General features: G+C 43.5%; 1 protein-coding gene across 1 annotated transcript in view; it reads left to right on the plus strand.

Annotated features, from left to right (window-relative positions):
- Positions 1 to 374: 374 nt before the first annotated feature.
- The window catches only part of T265_11782 (hypothetical protein), a gene marked incomplete at both ends in the record, with an annotated part of 22,186 nt that continues 2,500 nt past the window's right edge, over positions 375 to 20,060 (plus strand). Inside the window, 7 exons of the mRNA XM_009178542.1 lie at positions 375 to 530; positions 1,522 to 1,645; positions 3,677 to 4,057; positions 6,138 to 6,403; positions 9,104 to 9,237; positions 12,836 to 13,015; positions 13,572 to 14,036. Coding sequence (XP_009176806.1) covers positions 1,574 to 1,645; positions 3,677 to 4,057; positions 6,138 to 6,403; positions 9,104 to 9,237; positions 12,836 to 13,015; positions 13,572 to 14,036 — 1,498 coding nt within the window. The remainder of the gene's footprint in view (positions 531 to 1,521; positions 1,646 to 3,676; positions 4,058 to 6,137; positions 6,404 to 9,103; positions 9,238 to 12,835; positions 13,016 to 13,571; positions 14,037 to 20,060) is intronic.

Raw genomic sequence — 20,060 nt, forward strand, 5'->3', positions numbered from 1 at the left:
TTGATATACTTCCGATGTATTCGCTCACGGACATTAAGTACGCAGAAGATATGAATCTTCTTCGATCAGATCTTTTAAAATGCAAACCTTAAAATAGCTGCTGAATAGTGCGGTATGCACTTCTCACTTGCAGTGTGAGGTGGTACCGTTAAGTTGAATGGCATCAAACCCAGTCCTCGTGCCTACAGGTGATCCGATCGATGTGGCAGACAACTTCGTTTGCCTGGTCAACTGTGTAAGTCCTGACGTGCTGGAGATGTCCTAGGGGCTGTGATGTATATGCATGATGTGCATGTATGATGTATATGATGTGTGTGTTTAAGGACTCACATGGACTGGTAAGTAAGCAATATCGTGACTTATGGCAATATTAACCAGTTTCAAACGTTTTCCGTATTTTAGTTTATGTCGGCCACCCCAAATGTCGTTGATGCCTTCGTTGACTTCACACCATGGTATGATGGCTTACGACTGTTGAACGAGGCAGAAGAAGCTGAACGTATTTCCTTGACTTTGAGTTTCAAAACAAGGCACGTTTTCCAGTCGCATTTGATTTGTGCTAGAAGCCATGTTAGTTTGTGAAAGACTTTTTAATAGACGCTCATGAGTAGAGTGCCAAGAACATGTTCGACACGCTCTTTGTCATCTCTGTAGGGGTTCTGTTTTCGGTGTGAAACTATTTCGTGCCTCGAGGTTTATTTTCCGGCATTGATGCTTGATCTTTGTCGTTTGTCTCGCTTGCTTGCGTTGTTGTTAAACGGTAAACCAGACCAAGTTTTGACAATCTGTTGTTACGTGGCTACACCGTAGCTTCAATGTAGTTTGACGATTGATGTGCTTTCAGGGTACTAAAGCGGATTCAGGCCTTCAACCTTTCAGTCTGTGTCCAACACCTTTCACCGTGAGCTACTAGGTTGACGTTCAGAGCAGTGATTCGTATATCGTGAGGGTAGCTACTTGTGCTACGTGACCAATGTTTTATATTGTGAAACAAATTTTTTCATGTAATATACGATTTCTGTTATTTTGACGATGTTACTACACATCGCATATGATGATATCTTATTCAAGTGGGCTTGTTTTGTGTGCTCGAATGTTTCGTATAATAGCTTATTTAGCTTATAATTAGCAGGCTAAATAAGCTGGATAGAGTTCCTTGTCGGTTTTAACTACCGTAACAGCTGATCAGAAGGCTATTGAAAAGGGGTTCGCAGCAACGCCAATCGCATTAATACTGGATAAAAATGGAATGATTTTAATGCAAGCAGTTGTTGAGAGAGACCATCACACACATCAGGAACATTTTAATTCTCCACACGATTGTTTTCTTTTGCGAGATTGAAATTTTTAGAGGGACCAACAGGTAGCAATCCCGAATTCCGTTACCTGAGCAAAGTGCTTCGGGAGACAGCCTTCCTTTGAATCACCGATATGCTATTTCAGAGGTGTCTTTGTATCGGGTTGACTGTTTTCTTCAATGGGACATCTCTACCACTGCAATACAATTCCTTTCTATTTCAGAACCGTTGAGAAGGCTACTTCTGTACCGCAAGACGAAGGGCGTCAGTGACTTATGTCTGACCATAGCTCATCGCCCGTTACACGATCCCGTCGACCGAAGCGTTTACCAGCCAAAACCTGCGATGTAAGTGAGTTAGGCAACTCGCCTAAAAGTGTTTTATTTACCAGTAGGTCGTAACAAGGAAGTCTCGTGAGACATCTCTTTATCATCTTTGGCGCAGATAGACTAAACAAAGAAAATTCTGAAACTGTTCCATTTGCTACCAACTGCGGAATACTAATTTCACTGAATGACCGATTAACGTTTACTGTGTATGAATACCCACTTCTTCGGAGTTTCCTTCAGATACCTCTGATTTTTCGGCGTTCGATCCCTGATAGAAACTGTATGGAGATGAAAAATCGAGGTTAGACGGACCAGTTTTTCACCTGGGTGCCACAGCGATTCTGTGGTACATTGATTCAGGTAAAATCTGAGAACTCACTGAACTGGCTCCTTAGTTTGGTCGACACGTAACGTAATGGGCTTTATCCACAAGGGATTCAGTCAACACCATTTCTGTTTGCGAATGCACACACATGCAATTCCATGTTTAAGTGCGCAATAAGGCTAGCGGAAATTTGAGGACTAGACCCACCTGACAAGCCTCAGAATGGCAGAATCAACAGCTCTCCCAAGTTTCTCACCAATTTTAGAAGTAGTGCCTTGTAGCATACGTAGTTTTTTGTGTGGGTGTTATACATCTCTTCCGTTCTGGGGAGATCATCTCCAAGGGGGTGCAATGATTACAGCAGTCCTTGGGATCCAACCTTAGTGTGATTGCTTTTGCATAATGAACAGGAATTTCTAATTCATTTGACGTAACATACTGCTCTATCTTTTACTGCCTCTTTATTGAAATTGTTTTCTGAAGCGAATTTTTCAACCGAATAATAATACTTGGAGTTAGCAGAACTATTCACTTCATCCTTCCTTCGGAGTTACGATTTTGTGGAAAGTTAGAGCGAGTTGAATTCACAATACTCCACATGGCTTCCAAACAACACCCTCAGGTATAAGCCGCTGGCCCGGGCTTTCCCTCGGACAGTGGCAGTCAAATGATCCGTTTGTATAAGCGCTTATTTTGCTTTTCGACCTTCTAAATGATTTTTCTCATCTTTTACCTTTTATCGAATGGAATGATATCGTTTACTGCGACATTGTTGTGGCCCAAAATTATTGGCATGCATCCACGCATCCTTTAAGAATGATCCATCGTCTTTTTTCCGCCAACAGAACTTGACAGTACCGAAGGTTCACATCTTTTTGGATCATATGGAAGTTTCTGCGTGAATTGACCGAGATGAACTCGCTTCTATGTGAATCGACCCTTTACTATGTGCATCTCTTTTGAAGGAGCACTTTTTGACAGCGATTTTCTCCCGCAATGCTTGTAGGATCCGGGCGGCTAAGGATCTTACAGGACCATACACATTTCTCATTCAGTAGGCTGTCGAAACAGAAGCAAAAGGGGATAAATACTGGTCTGTCAACTGGTTTTATGGATAAATGGATTAATAAACCTTATGAATTAAGCAGAACGTACAATCAACAACAGTGCCATCATTGGGATAAGGAAAAGGGGCAATGAAGCAACAGGGCCCTCCAGAAGTAACAATGAGTAACTAGCAGGTGATACATAAACGTACGGATATGGGCAATCAGAATCTAAATGGGCAGTATATAGAGATAACAGCGTAGATGGTAATCAGTACGTTCGCGAGGTATTCTCGAGTCAAAAAGAAACGGAGGGTGTTTGGAAAACGGGTATCGGGTGAATTTGGCACAAATTTAGTATACTTTTAGTCTTCAGCCGATAGCGTAACAAGGTAGCACGTGCTACATGTCCACAAACTGCGTAAAAGGCCGACATATATCTATGTCGGAGTATTTCTGTGTGCTGTCAAGAAACGCCTTTTGCCGACATTATTCGTGAGACCATACACGTTATGTAATATGTAAACACGCTACGGGTTTTCTGCTGTGTTTATGGTTAAGCTGGAAGACGTCTTCGCTTACTGTCAATCAGGGTAAACGTAGTTTTACGTAGTCACAATGAGTGTTATCCCAAACTGATATACCTGAAGCCTGTTTATAACTTTACGCCTGGTTCAGGACAATGTTCTTGGAATTTCCTGGAAGGAAGAACGTGAACTGCGTAAAGCCATGTACGTCTCCCTGCGCCAAAAAAACAAACCTTCCAATGGACCCCAACTTCGCTCCCGTAAGATACTGCATCGCCAAGCCTCTCGAAAGCATTCATCAACGGGGGAAAATGGGTTCAAGGTGAGCGCAGTCAGCCTCCGCAACCCTGTGCGAGGTCGAGAAGCTCTTGCCAAGCGCATTGCCCAGGGCGAGCTTCGCGCAGCTAAATTGCGTGCAACATCGCGGTTGCGTTCTGACTCTACACACGTAGGGTCCAGGTCGACACGCGCAAACGGATTTCATAACAATAAAGGAGGACTGAAAACGGAAAATGAAACTAACTTCACCGATGTAAGTGTTGTTCACCACGATCCACATCTCACTCACTACTATGAAGTTTCTCACTCACTGTTGGTAATACATGTTGGTTATTCTGTAGACGTGTGTGTGTATACGCCTGTGTGAACATGACAGTTTCCATACAGGACGGTCGTGCCTCTAAACTAGTACAGGTGGGTAGTCTCAACTGTGATGGACTCTAGCAGTTTGATAGTGAATTCTCTTTATTCTCTTTTAGTCTCCTTTGTCTAGATCATATCGAAATACCAGGAACTTGCTGCTCTGCTTCCATTTTTATCGATAATTACTGTAAAGTATTAGCCCTTAACGGGGAGCACCACCAAAACCGGGCAAAGTCTAGCATTTTGCTGGTATTGTTTCCTCTGGGCTTGGAACAAGATTCGCCAAGGAACGGTGGTAACATGAGGGTACCCACAGGTTCCTGTGCCTGTAAACTGGTGAATGAGGACACCTAGTTGTCAATAATCATCGGCTCCTTGTGTTTCGGAATCCGTGAACAGTTAATTTCGAAGATGAATCAGTGTAGGAACTACCCTGAATACCTGCAAGATTCTCTGTTTGAGGCTCCGTTTGTTTATGTTTTGCAATGCGTTGATGGTGGTTGGATTTTCAGATTCCTAGTAAGTTCATGGTGGATTTGTATTCCAGCTGTTGCACACAACTAGAGATCATTGGTGTGAAATGTTTGAAGTAACCAGCGGACGAATACGTTTGCTAAGGCTTAGTGCATTCACAAAAGCATTTTAGGGTCTCTTCGCTGTGGTGCCCACTTGTGGCATCTTCATCCTGTCTTCCGTTCTTTCGGTCCGACAGTGTCTACCTCCTTCGAAATTTAAGTTCAGTTTGGGACAGTGTGAAACATTAAGGTTGACACATTATACATTTATGTCACTGCTCCAGTTTCTCCCAAAGGCCTATACTAGTCAACAGCTGATAACCTGAATTTATGGGTTTATTCGCGGATTTGTTGGGCAGGCGCGTAAACTAGCACTCCCTCAAGCGCTCTTTTGCACAATAAGCTATGATTTCTGTTTTTCTGATTCTGTGACCGACCCCATCAAGAATCGGTGAAGAATATATTTTTACGAGTGTGACAACACGATCTAAAAGTGAACTCGAGTTCAGCTTTTGTTTCCCCGCACTTGAGGGAATATTGCTTGCATTCAGACACACCAGGGCAACAATGGCTAAGCCAAATTCGAATTCAGAGCTGCATCCAAAGTCCAACAGAACCCATTTCGTCTGTGCCAAAGTAGGTCGGTGAAGTAGGCACAAACCAGTAATCATGAATAGTGAGCTACCGCGTGGCTTAACTCGACTTGAAGCGCCACCAATGTGAGTCTCGTGCACCTACTCAGTGGACGTATTGGTAGAGCTATTTCCTTGTTTTGTGTAACCCGTGTGTTGTCCCTGTTTGTAAACGCGCGTGGCAACATCTCGGATACTTCCGATTGTACATATCCGAAGGCTAGCTTCTACTGATACCAGTCTCCTGGACATTGTTCACCTTTTGAAGGGTTTTCTCTTTGACGGCTTTCCGTGAGAAGCAATGAACTGATGCCACGTATTTACGCTTGGGTTGGCTTGGCCTTCAGAGGTTCTCTCTTATATGGTTGTGGTTATCACACACAGTGGAACGTTTTTTTTTGGAGGAAACAGAAATCAGTTTCGGTCTTTTCGTTTTGCGGTCGATATTCACGGTACAGTTCTTGGCCTTCAGAGGTTCTCTCTTATATGGTTGTGGTTATCACCCACAGTGGAACGTTTTTTTTTGGAGGAAACAGAAATCAGTTTCGTTCCTTTCGTTTTGCGGTCGATATTCATCGATACAGTTGGCTTCAGAGCCAGAAAATGACTGACCGGTTTTGCTTACCCAACGAGGCGTTGTGTAAAGTTTCGGCATATTCTATCCCGCGATGACACCGTGGAATTGAACTTTGCTTTAGAAGGCCACATGAACGAAAACCTCCAAATACAATATTTTTTTCCGCTTGTGACCCCAGGAATTGCATTTACCCGATAGTTCATCTTTTCGTTTTCACTTTATCATCCTATCGAATTCGTTTTATAGATCGCCTCCAAATATCAAGAACCGACTTGCTCTAAGCGTCCGCACGTAAATCAACACAAAACTATCTCTGTTTTGAACGTTGCCCGTTCTATTGTTCGGGCGAGATTGAATGGTCATGGTTCCAAGATGTTGCACCGACCTGCTCCACATTGTGGTCCATCTGTCGTCACTGCAGCCAGCAAACGACCAACCCTGATGTCTGCTTCTAACGATGCCAAAGTTACTTCCACACACTACAAGAGACCATTAACTCCAAAACGTTCACGGTATGTCGATATAACAAAGTTTGTGCAACAAACTATTTTTATTGTGGCCCTGGTTTGATTTTGTCCTTATCAGAAACTACTGCGCGTTAATCAACTCGTCTGGATTGTGTGGAACAATGATCTACTCCAACTAAATTTGAAGAACGAACTATATGCTAGCAAAGTTAACAGAATTCATTTACTTTCCGAATTAATTCAGCCTCAAACTGTTGTGGCACCAACACAACGTGCTTGCAAAGCGCTAGTATCAGAGACTAATACAGGGCTGTATGAACACGGAGCTAAGGTGAATAAAAATCTTTAACGTCTTGAAAAATCTCGGGTGTACGGATGGCCGAACAGTCGTTTGGACGTCCGTTTACATTAGGCAACAAGGTACCAGGGACACTGATGTCGAAATGTTCAATGGCTCCACACTGCTTTTATCGGGAAAACCACTCGTAACTTTGGCTGTCCGATCTCTCTACAATCCAACCAGTGGTCAAAGCAAAATGTTTTTTTTCATTAGCTCAACCATGTAAAGGCATGTGGAAAGCTGGAACGAACAGTACCGAATCCTACTCACTATCCCTCCCTACCATCCGTGCTTGCCGTTTTGACTCTGTTCTGTCTTCTTTTCGCGTTCCCAGTAACTATCTCCGTGTGACTTGGCACTCCCGCCGTGTACTTCCAGTCCCTTGTCCTCATATATCTTTTTGACAGTGATGTTTTGTGTGCTCGTTCTTCCGCATGTTTGATCATATCTGTTGCCGTGACTAGCCGGTACGATGAGATCAGGAGCAAACAAATGGGCAGCGTGTACCGATATATTTTGCATCTTTATTAGAAACATTCTGCAATCTATGTTGATACCGTTATTGAAAAATTTGTTGATTCATGGATTTCGGTCTTGATAGTGAGTTGTTTCAAGAGCAGGAGCCAAAAGGCTTCTTCTTCCGGGAAAGCTCGCTAACAAAATACTTTGAATCAGTTTGTTATTCTTTGCCCTTGGCTGCCCCGTCTTCCTCTGAGCTGTTTCGTTGTTGGTTCTCGTAATTCGCCACCAATGAAACGACACTTTCTATGGTGGTGTTAAACACTTTCATGTACGAACGTTGACACATTAGTCACTGTTCGTGATCTACATAATCGAATGTATTTTTCCGAGTGAGATAACTAACTTTAGCCTCAACGTCATGTGTTATCATCATCGTCGATAGCACATCAGTGTTCAAAACTAATTCTTTGATACCGTACAACCATAATTTATTTGAATGTCTTGTGGAGAAAAGAATGAAAGTGAATGAGGAAGGACCTAGTGCTAGTCCACCACAAGCAGTTCGACGTACCTACACCTTCAGACACTCATTTAAGCAGTCAGGATTGAAAATGACGACAAGAATAGCATTGACGTCGCTTAGTAGCCATATCTTGCAGCACATGGTGGTCACGCGGATCCCATCCTGGAAGGCGAGTCACATCAACAGCACACCAGCCTTTCGTCATCGTTTTCATACCTCTGCCAGGTCAAAGGTTAACCACCTTTCTACTTGGGCCGCTCCGAATGGGGCACGGAAAACAGCACTTTATCACAAACTATGATTCGGCATGCGAATTTGGGTCTCGTAACCTCACACGACGAGGTTATCTTCAACAGCTTAGGCAACCAGCGCGCAAATGAGTCGTCATAGGGCGATCCAACTCATCAGTACTTTGAAGTGTTGTTACCTTTGACTAGGACGATTAAAACAAACACCGTCACAAACTATAGAACTACCCCTTGATTCAGTAAGCTCGGTCAGTATATGGACTGCGCACCGAATGTAGACAATGAAGCTAAACTTGGTGTTCGAAAATCGCCGCCCAACCTATCAGTTACCATGCCAAGCACTTCACCTCCTCTGATCTGAAGGAAGGGGATTTTTGTTGAGTAGCGGTAGGCCAGAAATTATCGGCATCTTTTTATCTTTTTAGGGTTCCGTATTTTTCCGACCAATCCAGTGATAAAGTTCGCTGGATTTCGACTACGTAGTCTTTTTTTGGAGGTCGTTATTGGTGAGGTGGCGTCAAATCGGGGAACACTGTATCAAGTTACTTGATGTTGCGTTTATCCCTTCAAAGATTTGATATCGAGTGCTTCTAAGTCAGAATGCTCACCTGCCTTCTTCAGGTAGGTTGGTTTCGTAGCAGTGAAGCACCTTTGTGCAACAATTTTCCACGCAGTGCCTGTAATTCTGAGCCTCTTTGAAGTAGGAATGAAATGGTCCTCTAGAAATCGACCTGTAATTTTCTGCTTCATTGAAGCTTGATCTACGTCGAAGGGCTAGTTATTTTACTTTACAAAACGAATTCTGTCGTTTTGCTACCGAGGTTTTTTGCTCACAGAGGGTAGGACAGATCTTCTTTATACTAGAGTCGTTACGTCCTTACAGGGCCCTCCTAACTTGCAGGCCTGTCCAACATCGCCTTCTCCAGTTTTCCACTTACCTTAATGCAACGTGAAGACCGTAGACTTGGACTTGTTTGTCGCGTGCCGCTTCCTTGCCAAAGTTTTTTAGAGGACTGGTTGTTGGCAAAAGTTGACTCGGTTTTCTATACTCTTCATCTCGCCTACATTGTTGCTTGAAGACTGGCTTTCGGTTGCCGTCTTATCTGAAATGAATTTCGAGTGTCTTGATTGTCACTTCGCACCGTTTATAGTTGAGTCCTGTTTTCCCTCAGGCTCCGGTCTCCAATTAAGTTTGCTCCTTCGGCCGCACGGACAAACGATCGAAATCGCAAATCGGGTTTGCCACGCTCTGAACGTCATTCAGTGTCCCAGCCAGTTGTTACCACGAAATCTCCCCTGAAAAGAGGTATGTATTATCACACAGTGTCTTGATTGTCTTCTGTTGAGTTACTTGGGTTTTGTGTTTCCTCTTGATCCATCTATTCGGTTTCTGTTTGGCTTTGTTTGAGGTCTTATGTTTAGCTTCACTAGTGTAGGGTAAACCTGTTTGTCCTGTTGTCGAAGTGCACTGCAAATCCTCAAATTACGGTGTACTTTGAAGTGGCTATGCACAATGTTTGCTGTCCGGTCACCTTTGCTGAGGCTAGCATAGGTAATCTACGAGAAAGGTCTCGTCTTTGTGATTGCTTTCTCCGTAATATGGTAGACAATTTATCATATTTTTGTGACTAACAGGTGTCGGTATTATATCTGATCGTAGCGACGGATACATCCATAAAAAAGGGATCGGACTTGTACCGTTATTCATCGTAGAAGCCTTTTGCCCATTTTCACTTACATTTTTACATGGAACACGTCAAACTGAACATTCAGCGTGATTCTTTTTTCCTAAATGCGAACCCACCTCAATCAATGTTTTTCCGTAGTCATTGGATCCACGGGGTGCTGCTCAGACTCGAACAAAATCACCGTATCTGGTAGTTTATTTTGTGACCCTGACCTTTGTTCTTGCTGTGGGGCAAAAGTGACAGAGTTGCACCCCGTTCAAAATGAGCCCAGAAATCTCAAATCCTTGTCAGCCTGAAATTGAATCGGTTCACACCATTTTGTCGACGGAACTTTCTATGCGTAAGATTACTGAAGACTTTCCAGCAACCCGCGATCAGTTGCGCCCTTGTTGGAGCTTATGGGATAGACGCATTCCCTGAGTTCCATCAATCTTATGTTCTCCCTGAATCCAACTGTATGCAGTTTGCGAGATACACTTTTTAGCTAGGTTTTAATTGGAGACTCGAAAGAATCCCAGCTGAATCTCTCGTTCGTGATATTCTTCAGCATAATGTGCTGCGTAGAGGCTGATGTTTGTTTTATTCGGTACGCTATCCCAAATATCGTAGTATATTTTCTTGACAGACTCTGGTACTCTGAAGGCTAACCTTATCTAACACACTCAGTTGAAGGATATCACAAACGAGAGGTTCAGCTGGGATTCCGTCTGACTGTCTCGTTAAAACCAAATTAGTTTACAAGCGAGTGTATTCCGCGAATTTCATCAGCCTGTTTTACAACAGCCCACCTTTTTACCCATCCTTGCTTGCTTTCCAAAAAAGTCCAGGTTGTTTGTCCCGTAGAACGGGAGTTATGGCAAGTGTCAGATATGATTCATGGTGCGAAATGAAAAATTAACCAGACTGCGGTGCAATACCTATCCAAATACCCCTGGGTCTATTTCTCACGAGATGGAACGCCTGTGCTTGGGAGCATAGGTGCTATATCAAGGTTCTTTTAGGCTTATCAAAACCATCCAGGAGGCCCGGAAATTACCGGAAGAACTGGCCGGATGCCTGGTGGAAAAGTTAGTCCTCTCAGAAGTTAAATGTAGATACATTTGGTTGGATATGGGGCTATATACGTTTAGTATGAAAAACTATATGGGAACGATTAAAGTTCCAAACGTAATGTGGTTTAGTGGCTTACTGGTCCTTTTTTCCTTACAAGAGTGCCGTTTTCTATCAAATGAAAGAATGTTTTGGATGGCCTAAATGTAGTGCTAGCGAGAAACTGTCACTATTTATCACTGAAAGGTGCCAATAGGTATCCACTGAGGAGGGTCGACAAAGAATCCTGGCAATCGATTCACTCAATGCTACCCTCATATTGATGAAAAAAATAAATTTTGCTGGTTTTGTATAACGTGGACTGAGTATGAAATTAAGCACCACCTCGAGATGAGAACTATTTTCACTGCTTCCGAATAATGGCTGAAGGTGTTATGAAAAGGGAAATGAATAGGATGTAGGTGTTCAGGTCACGACCCGTTTATGAGTCGCGGTTGGTCGGATTTATTGGTAATTTAATACTTCCTTGCAACACCAAGGCGTACTACTGTGTAATACAGTTTCGGTCGTCCTGGCAGTAGTTACGATGCGTGAGCTCTAGTCAGTGAGGTGCTGCACCCTGTTGTCAAGTATGCCTAGTTGAGGACATTGTCGGCTGGCCACACTACAATTCTGACTTTTTGAAGTAGCTACAAATTTAAACCAAACTGCTACGTTTGCAAACCGATCATCACTATCGGTGAGAATCAGTTGGTAGGACAACAACGTTGACTCGAGGTAATCGGCGCCTTTACATCTTGCTGACTAATGTATGTTTGTTCCAGAAAACACTTGGTAGGTGCGCAATGTATACCGTTTCCTCAAAACTCTTCGCTTTGACTGGTAGGTTTTTCTTGAGAAGTGGCCTTTCTGGTTGCCTTGTTGGCAAGTTTTCAGGGTGACCTAACCGACTGTGCGTTGATTTCTAGCGTCATGTTACGATCGACATTTTCGTTTCCACTCCCCGATGGTTTTCCGTGAATGTCGCAGAAACGACGTGTTTCAAATTTCTGAAAGTTGATTCATGTAGAACATCTTGGTCTTCGCTTTCCCCGTCGTACTTCGTACAGTTTTTTTTCTTTACAGAAAACGCCTGACAACTGAAAGCGAATTACTTGGTGTTACAGTGAATCATTATTTTCTTGTCAAACGATCTAGTTTCAGCGGTTAAAGAAAATGTTTCCTTCATAGAAGATCTTGTCGTGATCTCCCAAATAGATCAGGAAAATGCTCCGGTTCGCCCCTGAGATCTCTTATTAAACAAAATCTGCTTTTTTAATGGCGTACAAGACTCTTCCTGAACGCCGTTCCAATCCTACATTGACTGTTTGAATTTGCTCGACGTGATTGGTTCATTAGTAGCTTGTGTCAGGTGGCCGTTTTTCATTGGCAGTGTCCCTGCCGTTCATCTGTTATATCAGCTGATTCGCCGGCCTGTGGTATCTGCTGCTGACCGCTCCAGTGCCTAGTGTCGGAGAGAAAAAAGGCTCACGGAAGGGAACACAATAGCTATATTCCAACAAAGTGGTTGCTAGAGCGCGAGTGCGAAAAGTACAACGGCCTCAAGCTTTTTATGGGGGGGACACTGTCTGAACTTGGTCCAATGCTGACGCACGCGGTCTGGCTTTATTACGAAGCAGCGACGTGCTGCATATTGCGGAGGCGTTGTCTGTCCTTGATCAACGCTGACTCGCGCTGTCTGGGTTTGATGCAAGGCTGTGACGCGCTGCATATTGAGGGGGCGTTGTCTATCTGGTCAACACCCAGCGGAGCTGAGAGTCCCCGTAGATTCCGGGCATTCAGTGGTTGCTTTCAGGAAGCTGACCTTCCTGATAATCTACATCGCTAAAACAAATAAATCTTGCTAACTGGACTACTTGGCCTGCGTCATCTTCGATTGTACACTGTGGTTGATCGACAGGCTTTGAATCGGATTCGGATGGTTACTAGCCGATGTTTTGCCTTGTAACTTGTTGGAACTGCATCCCCTCATACACCTACAAACCTATTCCGTTATTTCTCTTAGCTACAGCTGGGCCGAAACTTTTGTAGCTAGAAACTGGAAGTGGATATCCTAAATTTTATAGCCCCTCACTGTTTCCCATTGATTATCTTCACCTGACTCAGGCACAGATTCCTCTGAACTGGACGCGGTCCGACCAGAGCGCAGGTTATTCGGTTCTCCTGACGCACCAGTCTGCGTTCCAGTCAAACGAACTTCCGATATCATCCCTCGTGAGCTCTGTCAAGACCCAGAGGGCCGACCGGTATCTGTACATGACTTCGTGGAGTTCATTTGCTACCATGGTAAGTTTTAATACCCCAACTGTCGCATTTTTGCTATAGCTGCATGGCAACACTGATGTGACATGGCAATGTTGCCGTTATTGATCTTGGTGACATTTTCCGTCTATAGTCATCCGTACTATTGTTAAAAGCTTCAAGGATATGGTTTCTGTGGTTTTTCTGTTTCCCTAGTTACACTTTGTGCTCGCGTTTAGTCCAGAGCCTCCTTGCTTATTGTGGTTTTATATATGGCTTCTGTCCCCCACGATGAGGTCACTTTCTCTATTCGTTGCCCGCGTCCCGTCAAGTTGGATTTCTCTGCTCGCCCATGATGGGGCTCTGAATATGTCTACTTATTGCACAATAAACTTCAACAGAGTGCCCATTTCTTGGCAGCTGTCCACAGAATGTCTGGCTATATTCAGCTTTCTTCGCATAGAATATAAGTCTCCAGTTAGGTACACTGTGTGTGATTTGGCTACACCGTAAACTACTAGTCGTTGGATGTTGTGCCGTGAGGCTTTGTCGGCCCACTAATAGGTTGCGATTCTATTAATGTTGACTTTTGACTTTTCAGGAACACCATGTTTAGATCCCAAATTGGAGTGGTTCGATCAAACCCGCAGACGTTCTACTGCGTCAAACTCACCCAAGCTTCCATTTTGGGGTTGCAGATCAGGAAGCAATTCGTGTCCTGGAGACGACCTTAAAACGTTCCAGAGGGGCGATTCGGTCTCAACCGCCGGATCTGTAACACAAGCGTGTCCATCACGATCTGCAAAATCGGAGGACCATCTTATTTCGAGTCCACAGTCACGTTTGTTTTCCATAAGTTCGAAGATTTGCGTTGCCAAAAAGCTTGCATCGGCTCATCCCCATGATGTCTGCATACGGTCACCCATTCTCGAAATACCATCTGAAATTCCATCCATTTCATCAAAGCCAGAAGATATTGATCTGTTAATTCCCCAGTCTACGATCGCGCTCCCACGGAAACCAAGTCGAAACACTCGAGGTCTTTGTGTGACGAGAAATAGTACAGGTATGCACATCTGATGTAATTGTTCCCTACCATTTACTATACTGTTTTGTGGTCTAATTCGCTCCTTAGTTTTTCGAGAGTTTTATTAGTGGTCCCGGCTTTCAGATAGGCGTGGCATAAGGTCGTCGCTAGACTCACTGAACCACTCATCCGAACGATTTTAATCGCCTCTTGAATTTGAACGTTTTAAAGAATTTCTCATCTCATCATCCCTAGTTGTTGATGATTTCCACTGAAATTGCTAGACGGCTACTGATGGGTAGTCACACACTACATAATCGCATGTGCCAGTTTGACCAAGGGCCTCAAGCTTCCCTGACTTTTCCAGCAGTTGGATTTGATGCTGCTTGAGCAGAGGAGAAGTGCTTCGCCCACCCAAACTTTGTTCGTATTCCAAAAGCAAGTTGGGTTCACAATTCCTCAATAAGTGTATTGGTGATACCTTCAGGAATATCAAGACAATTGTTACCCAGAAAACTACCGGTGCTCTCGATAGACAGTTACTACTAGCTTGACTTAACTCCATATGATCAAAGGTAGAAACAAAAATTCAATAATAATTCACCTTTGTCCACTCTCTGGACTTGTAAATGGTGGATTGCGGTTTTCGACAAACTTGAACTGTTGAAGTGGTCAATGCTACGGACAATTGTAGGGCGTGTTGATATCACAAACAAACTGGTGTCTGGTCATCGAGATATCAAATAAGTTGGGATCAGGTGGTTTCATATTCGAACGGCTTTTTATCCCATAAAGCACGATCATTTGGCCACCTGAACATCAGTTGACTAGAGTTTGGATTGGACTTTCTGATTATGGGGTTTTTGAGGGTGTTGCTACATCAAGGTTGTGACTTGCGAATACGATCCATTTGGTTTGTTCTAACCGATGTTGCCCGATGTCGTCAAGCCGGATAATGAACTCGACCCTGGCTAGGCCCATTATTGCAGTACCCTTTTTTGTTAGGTTTCTTTCCTGCACTATTGTCTGTTTGTATTCTGGCTCCAGTAAAACAGGTCATCATGATCACTGAAAGCAACACCCCGTCGAGAATACTGATGTCTAACTGCCGTACAACCATGTCAGTCTATATGTATGTTGCCTAGTGATGGAAAAGAGAAAAAGAAGACAATGAGGGGACCTGAGACTAACTTACCACAAATATCCGCGTTTCCTAGACCTCTAACGCTCATTCAGACAATCTAACAACATGAGCGCTATGGATATTGGTTAGCTGTCGTTCAGTGGGTCCAGCCGTGCCTAGGGAGATTCACGTGAATTCCACCCTGAAGGGTAGACAGCACCAACAACACCCGAACTTTCCGTAACATCCATACATCCTTCATTCTCTTCGGCCATATCAACTTCTGTCCACCTCTAGGTTTCCACTATTCCAAATTAGGTAAGGAAAATAACCCCCTTGCACGCCCCCTGCATTAGTTTACAGTACTGGATACATAGTTTGATTGAAGTACCACCGCACTGAACTATTTGGTCATTTCAGCTGAGGGTACTTTTCGTTACTGAGGTAACTGGTAAACTTATGAGCCGAGAAGATTGAAACAGGTAACTGCGCGGAAGCAGTCACTTTTGAAAATTTCATGTTTATGACCCTTGGAAGACCTCATATCTAGATCGCTGCTCTAGATTGAGTCCACTAAATTATTCTTACCGGAATGCGTTTACGGTCCATAGTCGGTCATCGAACTAAACACAAACTAGCGAGGCAGTAACATGAAATATACTTGCATTTATGCTTTCACCTTTCCTCTCACCTATGTTTGGTTGATGTTCCTCTACTCTGCTTATGCTTGAAATTGGGTGATTCCTCCATCTAACAACTATCTGTTTCAACTTTTCAGGCACTTCACGCCGCTCCCGGAACCGTCATTAAGTGATCATTGTCTACACTCGCTTGACATCGGTGCATTTCTGCGTAATTTATCTTTTCCACCTATCCATTTTTATCACTTCGATATTTTTATTTATCTTTGTGTGTAGGATACTTTCCCAATTCGACTGGAAACACCACACTTTGTATTTTTCACGTTCAGTTCATACTGCGGAGTTTTTTGTCTTTTTCCGCCACGAATTCAATGACTCAGTGAATACCGGTTCAATATGCAACATTTATCATTCAACCATTTGTAAGATTGTCTGATGAATATTGTTTGTATCGCATGGATTTATTGTATTTTCGAACGAATTTTATGACGTCATATTGATTTGCAATGAAATTGGTTGAATTATGACCTTAGTTTTTCCATGGGCCACCGGACTTTGACGAAGTAGAGTTAAGTCTTGCTTTGTGTTTTGTGTTAAGTACTTGAAACTTCTAGAACTACTAAGGTCTACAAGAGTCACCATTCTCTATTGATTTTAAAAGAGCAGTTCTGGGCACTACTGTGCGCGCCACCTCAGTATAGTCAGCTTTTCTATCTCACGACAGGCAGAGCGGACGTGTGACTTACCTAGATCTCTGCTACCTAAATTGAGTAAGCTGTTAGTGTACTTGGTAGCAAAACTACAACTTTTGCGTATAAAATCGAAACAACCTTGGAGACAGTCATGCATCATCGTCGTGACGTGGATGGTTTGCTATTTGCGCCGGCGCCTGTGTTTTACCAAACATGGATCTTATTTTCATGTCCCAAATAAGTCTGCAGCTTTAACAATTCCATCGTGTTTTCCTGCCGAGTATGGCATGGAGCGTCAACCGTTTCACTTCACGTTTGTCCGCTACCAACGGGAATGTTATAATCTCCGAGACTGCCGTCATGGATATCAATACGTCAGCAGTACCTACAGTACGAAGTAGCAATATGGGCCTATAGGAATTGTTTTTGATAAGAGATTTGCTGCGTGTGACTTGACATGTCTCTCTTCGTCTTCCTTTGGCACTGTATGTGTTGGGCGCGTTTGCGCCTGTGACAACATGACGATGTTTCACAAGCTCAGACAATCACCCAATCATTGTGATGTTACCACCCGGTGATTCTATTTTCAGCTCGTTGCGTCTCGTTACTCTGCGTTCATTGACATCGTTTCATTCATTAGGGGTAGGGTTCGGTGTTGCTTGGGGACGGAAACTAGCAGCAGTGACAAGCAAGTGTTCGGCAATGTCGCTATTTCCAAGTTCGTAAATCAGGACAAATCAGTACAACTCTGGACCTTTTGGAATGATAAAGTCGATACCTACACTTATGTTCACCCTCCTGTAAACTCACAGGTCACACTGAGTTCATTAGTCCATAGGTATGAGTTTTCTCCTCCCCCTGAGCATTTCCTTAGCTGTTCCTAACGTCATTCTAACTGTTGATCGCCCACTTTGATGGAACAAAATGAAGGACTTTACATTCGCTTTATAGGTTCACAGAAGGCTTCGTGTGAGGCCCCATCCGTTTAAAGCTGGCCTTATCTTTGAAAGTCCATCACTAGGTGTCAATCAGGATTTTGTTGGGTCTAGATTGGGAATATTGGCACGAATCCATTTACGGTCATCTGCTCACCGATATGGTGAACAATGTATCAAGTTTATGTGAACCTTGGTCTAACCAGCCACTGATTAATTCAAATATGTTGATTCCTGGAGGGTCATGGATCTCGGTGAAGGACCTGTTAGTGAAGTGAAAATGTTTACTCCACTTTTTTTAATAAATAGATACCAACAACGTGAGGTATTCCTCCATTGGGATTCATCACGACACACGACCCTTATTAGTGATCTCAGGCCGTTGACATGTCCGATCCGGCTGAGCTCATCTGATTAGTGATAGTGGATTAGAGGATTGTGTGGCTGAAATTTTCGGATTGCAACTACGTTCGTAGCATAAGTATCGTGCTCGGACTTTCGTTACTGTCTTATAGCGTTAATGATGTGGTGATACGTTGTACAACAGTTTGTGTGATGCACAATTGGGCGCAAAAGATAGTTGAAATCCTTAATCCTTAGCTGTTACTGAATCCAGCGTGCATGAAAATGATAACTGAAGAGTAATACGTAACGTCACTCAGTTGGACATCATAAATCTACCGTCTACTGTAGCCCACTTAGATTTTTTTTTCGTTCAGCCAACTTCTCAGCAATAACCTCGATAACAACATAAATCAGTGGCCCTGCACGTTGCCGTATTTCACACTTGCTGATTAAGCTTCGAGAACATATTTCCGATGCTCATGGTTGATGATAATTCTTACGAACAATAGTTCCCCCATACTGTACCCCAATATATGACCTTATGACTGTATGACCCAGAACCACGCAGATAGACTTAGCCAAAAAATACGTCCAGTTGTCTTGGTCGTTATTGTGAACGCGACAGTGATCGCTTAGCTACTTTATTATTGGTCTGACGGTTAACAGGAGTGTTTTAATAATTACAACATAGTGTGTGGCTGCTTCACAGTGCCACTTCTGTTCAAGGTGTCTCCAGCGAAAGAACTCGTAGTCATGCTACTTGGGCGTGCTGCATAAGCATTCATGACCACACTCCCTAGTACGAGTACACTCTCCACCGACATGGACATACACTCGTTGTTTCTGTGAGCACACATCATGAATGTGGGCATTCTGCATGTTTTCATGTGCGTCATCTCCTGTTTAGTTCTGCCGGTAGTGGCCCCCGGTCAACTTTCTGCTTAATAATCGGCGCTTGAGAAGCATTCGGTTGCACTGACGCAAGGCAGTTAGGTCGCTTCGTCTACCTACTCTTCCGCTTTACTTTCTTCCCGTGGTCTGCTTGTTCCACAACAGAACGGTAGGCTTTGCCACTCATACTGATTAGTGTTGGAATGATAATGGGCATCCACCATTCACCCACCATCAAAACAGCTTGCCAATAGTTCCAAAATCGCTTTCAGTTGCGAAAAGCTAACTGGTGCGATCAGCTGACGGTGACTACATATGGACTCGGTTACTACCTTGGACCATAGGGTGGTTGGTTGGTAAAAAAATTACAGGACATAGTTTGATGTTCTGTGCTGAAAAGGCTAACCTTATCTGGAGTGGAACACCAACTGGAACGAAAATATCATTGCTTTAGTTTCGACGTTAAACACAAACCAAAACCTGTCGGGGGTAGTAAGTTTTGGAGACTGTTCGCCGGTTAAATCACCCTTATCCCCATTATTTATGATTGAGTCCTTGTCCTCGGATTTTTCCGGTGGTCGCGACTGGCTGCATGTGAGTAAATATTTTCTGGGTGGTTTAAATTCTTGGTTTCTGAGCCGTCAGATCATAAAAGTCAGTTTACTATCAAGAATCTAGCAACAAGCAAGAGAACCCCTTCGGGTAATCGGATACCTTCAAAGACGGAAATTCGCACGCAACACTATGGGCCAAAACATGAGCTGAAATTGGGCAAAAGTTTTCATGTTTTTGTATGCCTGAGAGAAATCAGAACGGTTCGAGTGTGAGTGAGTCAGATCAAATAGAGTTCACTTCACTAGCAGAATGAAGAAAGGTGGAAACATGTACATAGACCTCATACCGAAGCAAGCAATAAATCCTACCTTTCGAAAAGAAATCAAGAGTTTCCCCGTGGACCAAAATTAGCCGGGATAGTGAGATGCATCAACTATAGCGCCGGCAGAAATATTGCATTGAAATCCGACAGAAAACGAGGTAATCATTCTCTTGATTGACAAATCGAAACCTAATCTTTACAGTCGATCATTGCCATGATTGCTTAATTACGTGGTTGGTTGATCGGAACCAGCCCGTATGATTTGAAAAAGTGACCTTCGGTTTTGGGATTTTGGTCTTTCAAAGGTCGCACCCTTATAAAACTTCAAATCGTGACGGAGTCCGAAAGGCCTACTGGGGGAGATATCAGATGTGGGAAGTGTGGGCGAAGAGCTGTAATGATATTCGCGTTTTTTCCAGCCAGGTTTCTCGCTTTGTAAAACCAGTGGAGAATTTTCTTGACATGACAATTGCGAGCGCGGTTCGAACCGGAAGATTCTTGCAGGAATCTCGTTCACCACGGGCATTTGTGAAGCGAATCGGGATGGATAGAGGTTCGA

The sequence above is a fragment of the Opisthorchis viverrini genome, assembly GCF_000715545.1.
Source record: "Opisthorchis viverrini unplaced genomic scaffold opera_v5_577, whole genome shotgun sequence".
Classification (NCBI taxonomy): domain Eukaryota; kingdom Metazoa; phylum Platyhelminthes; class Trematoda; order Opisthorchiida; family Opisthorchiidae; genus Opisthorchis; species Opisthorchis viverrini.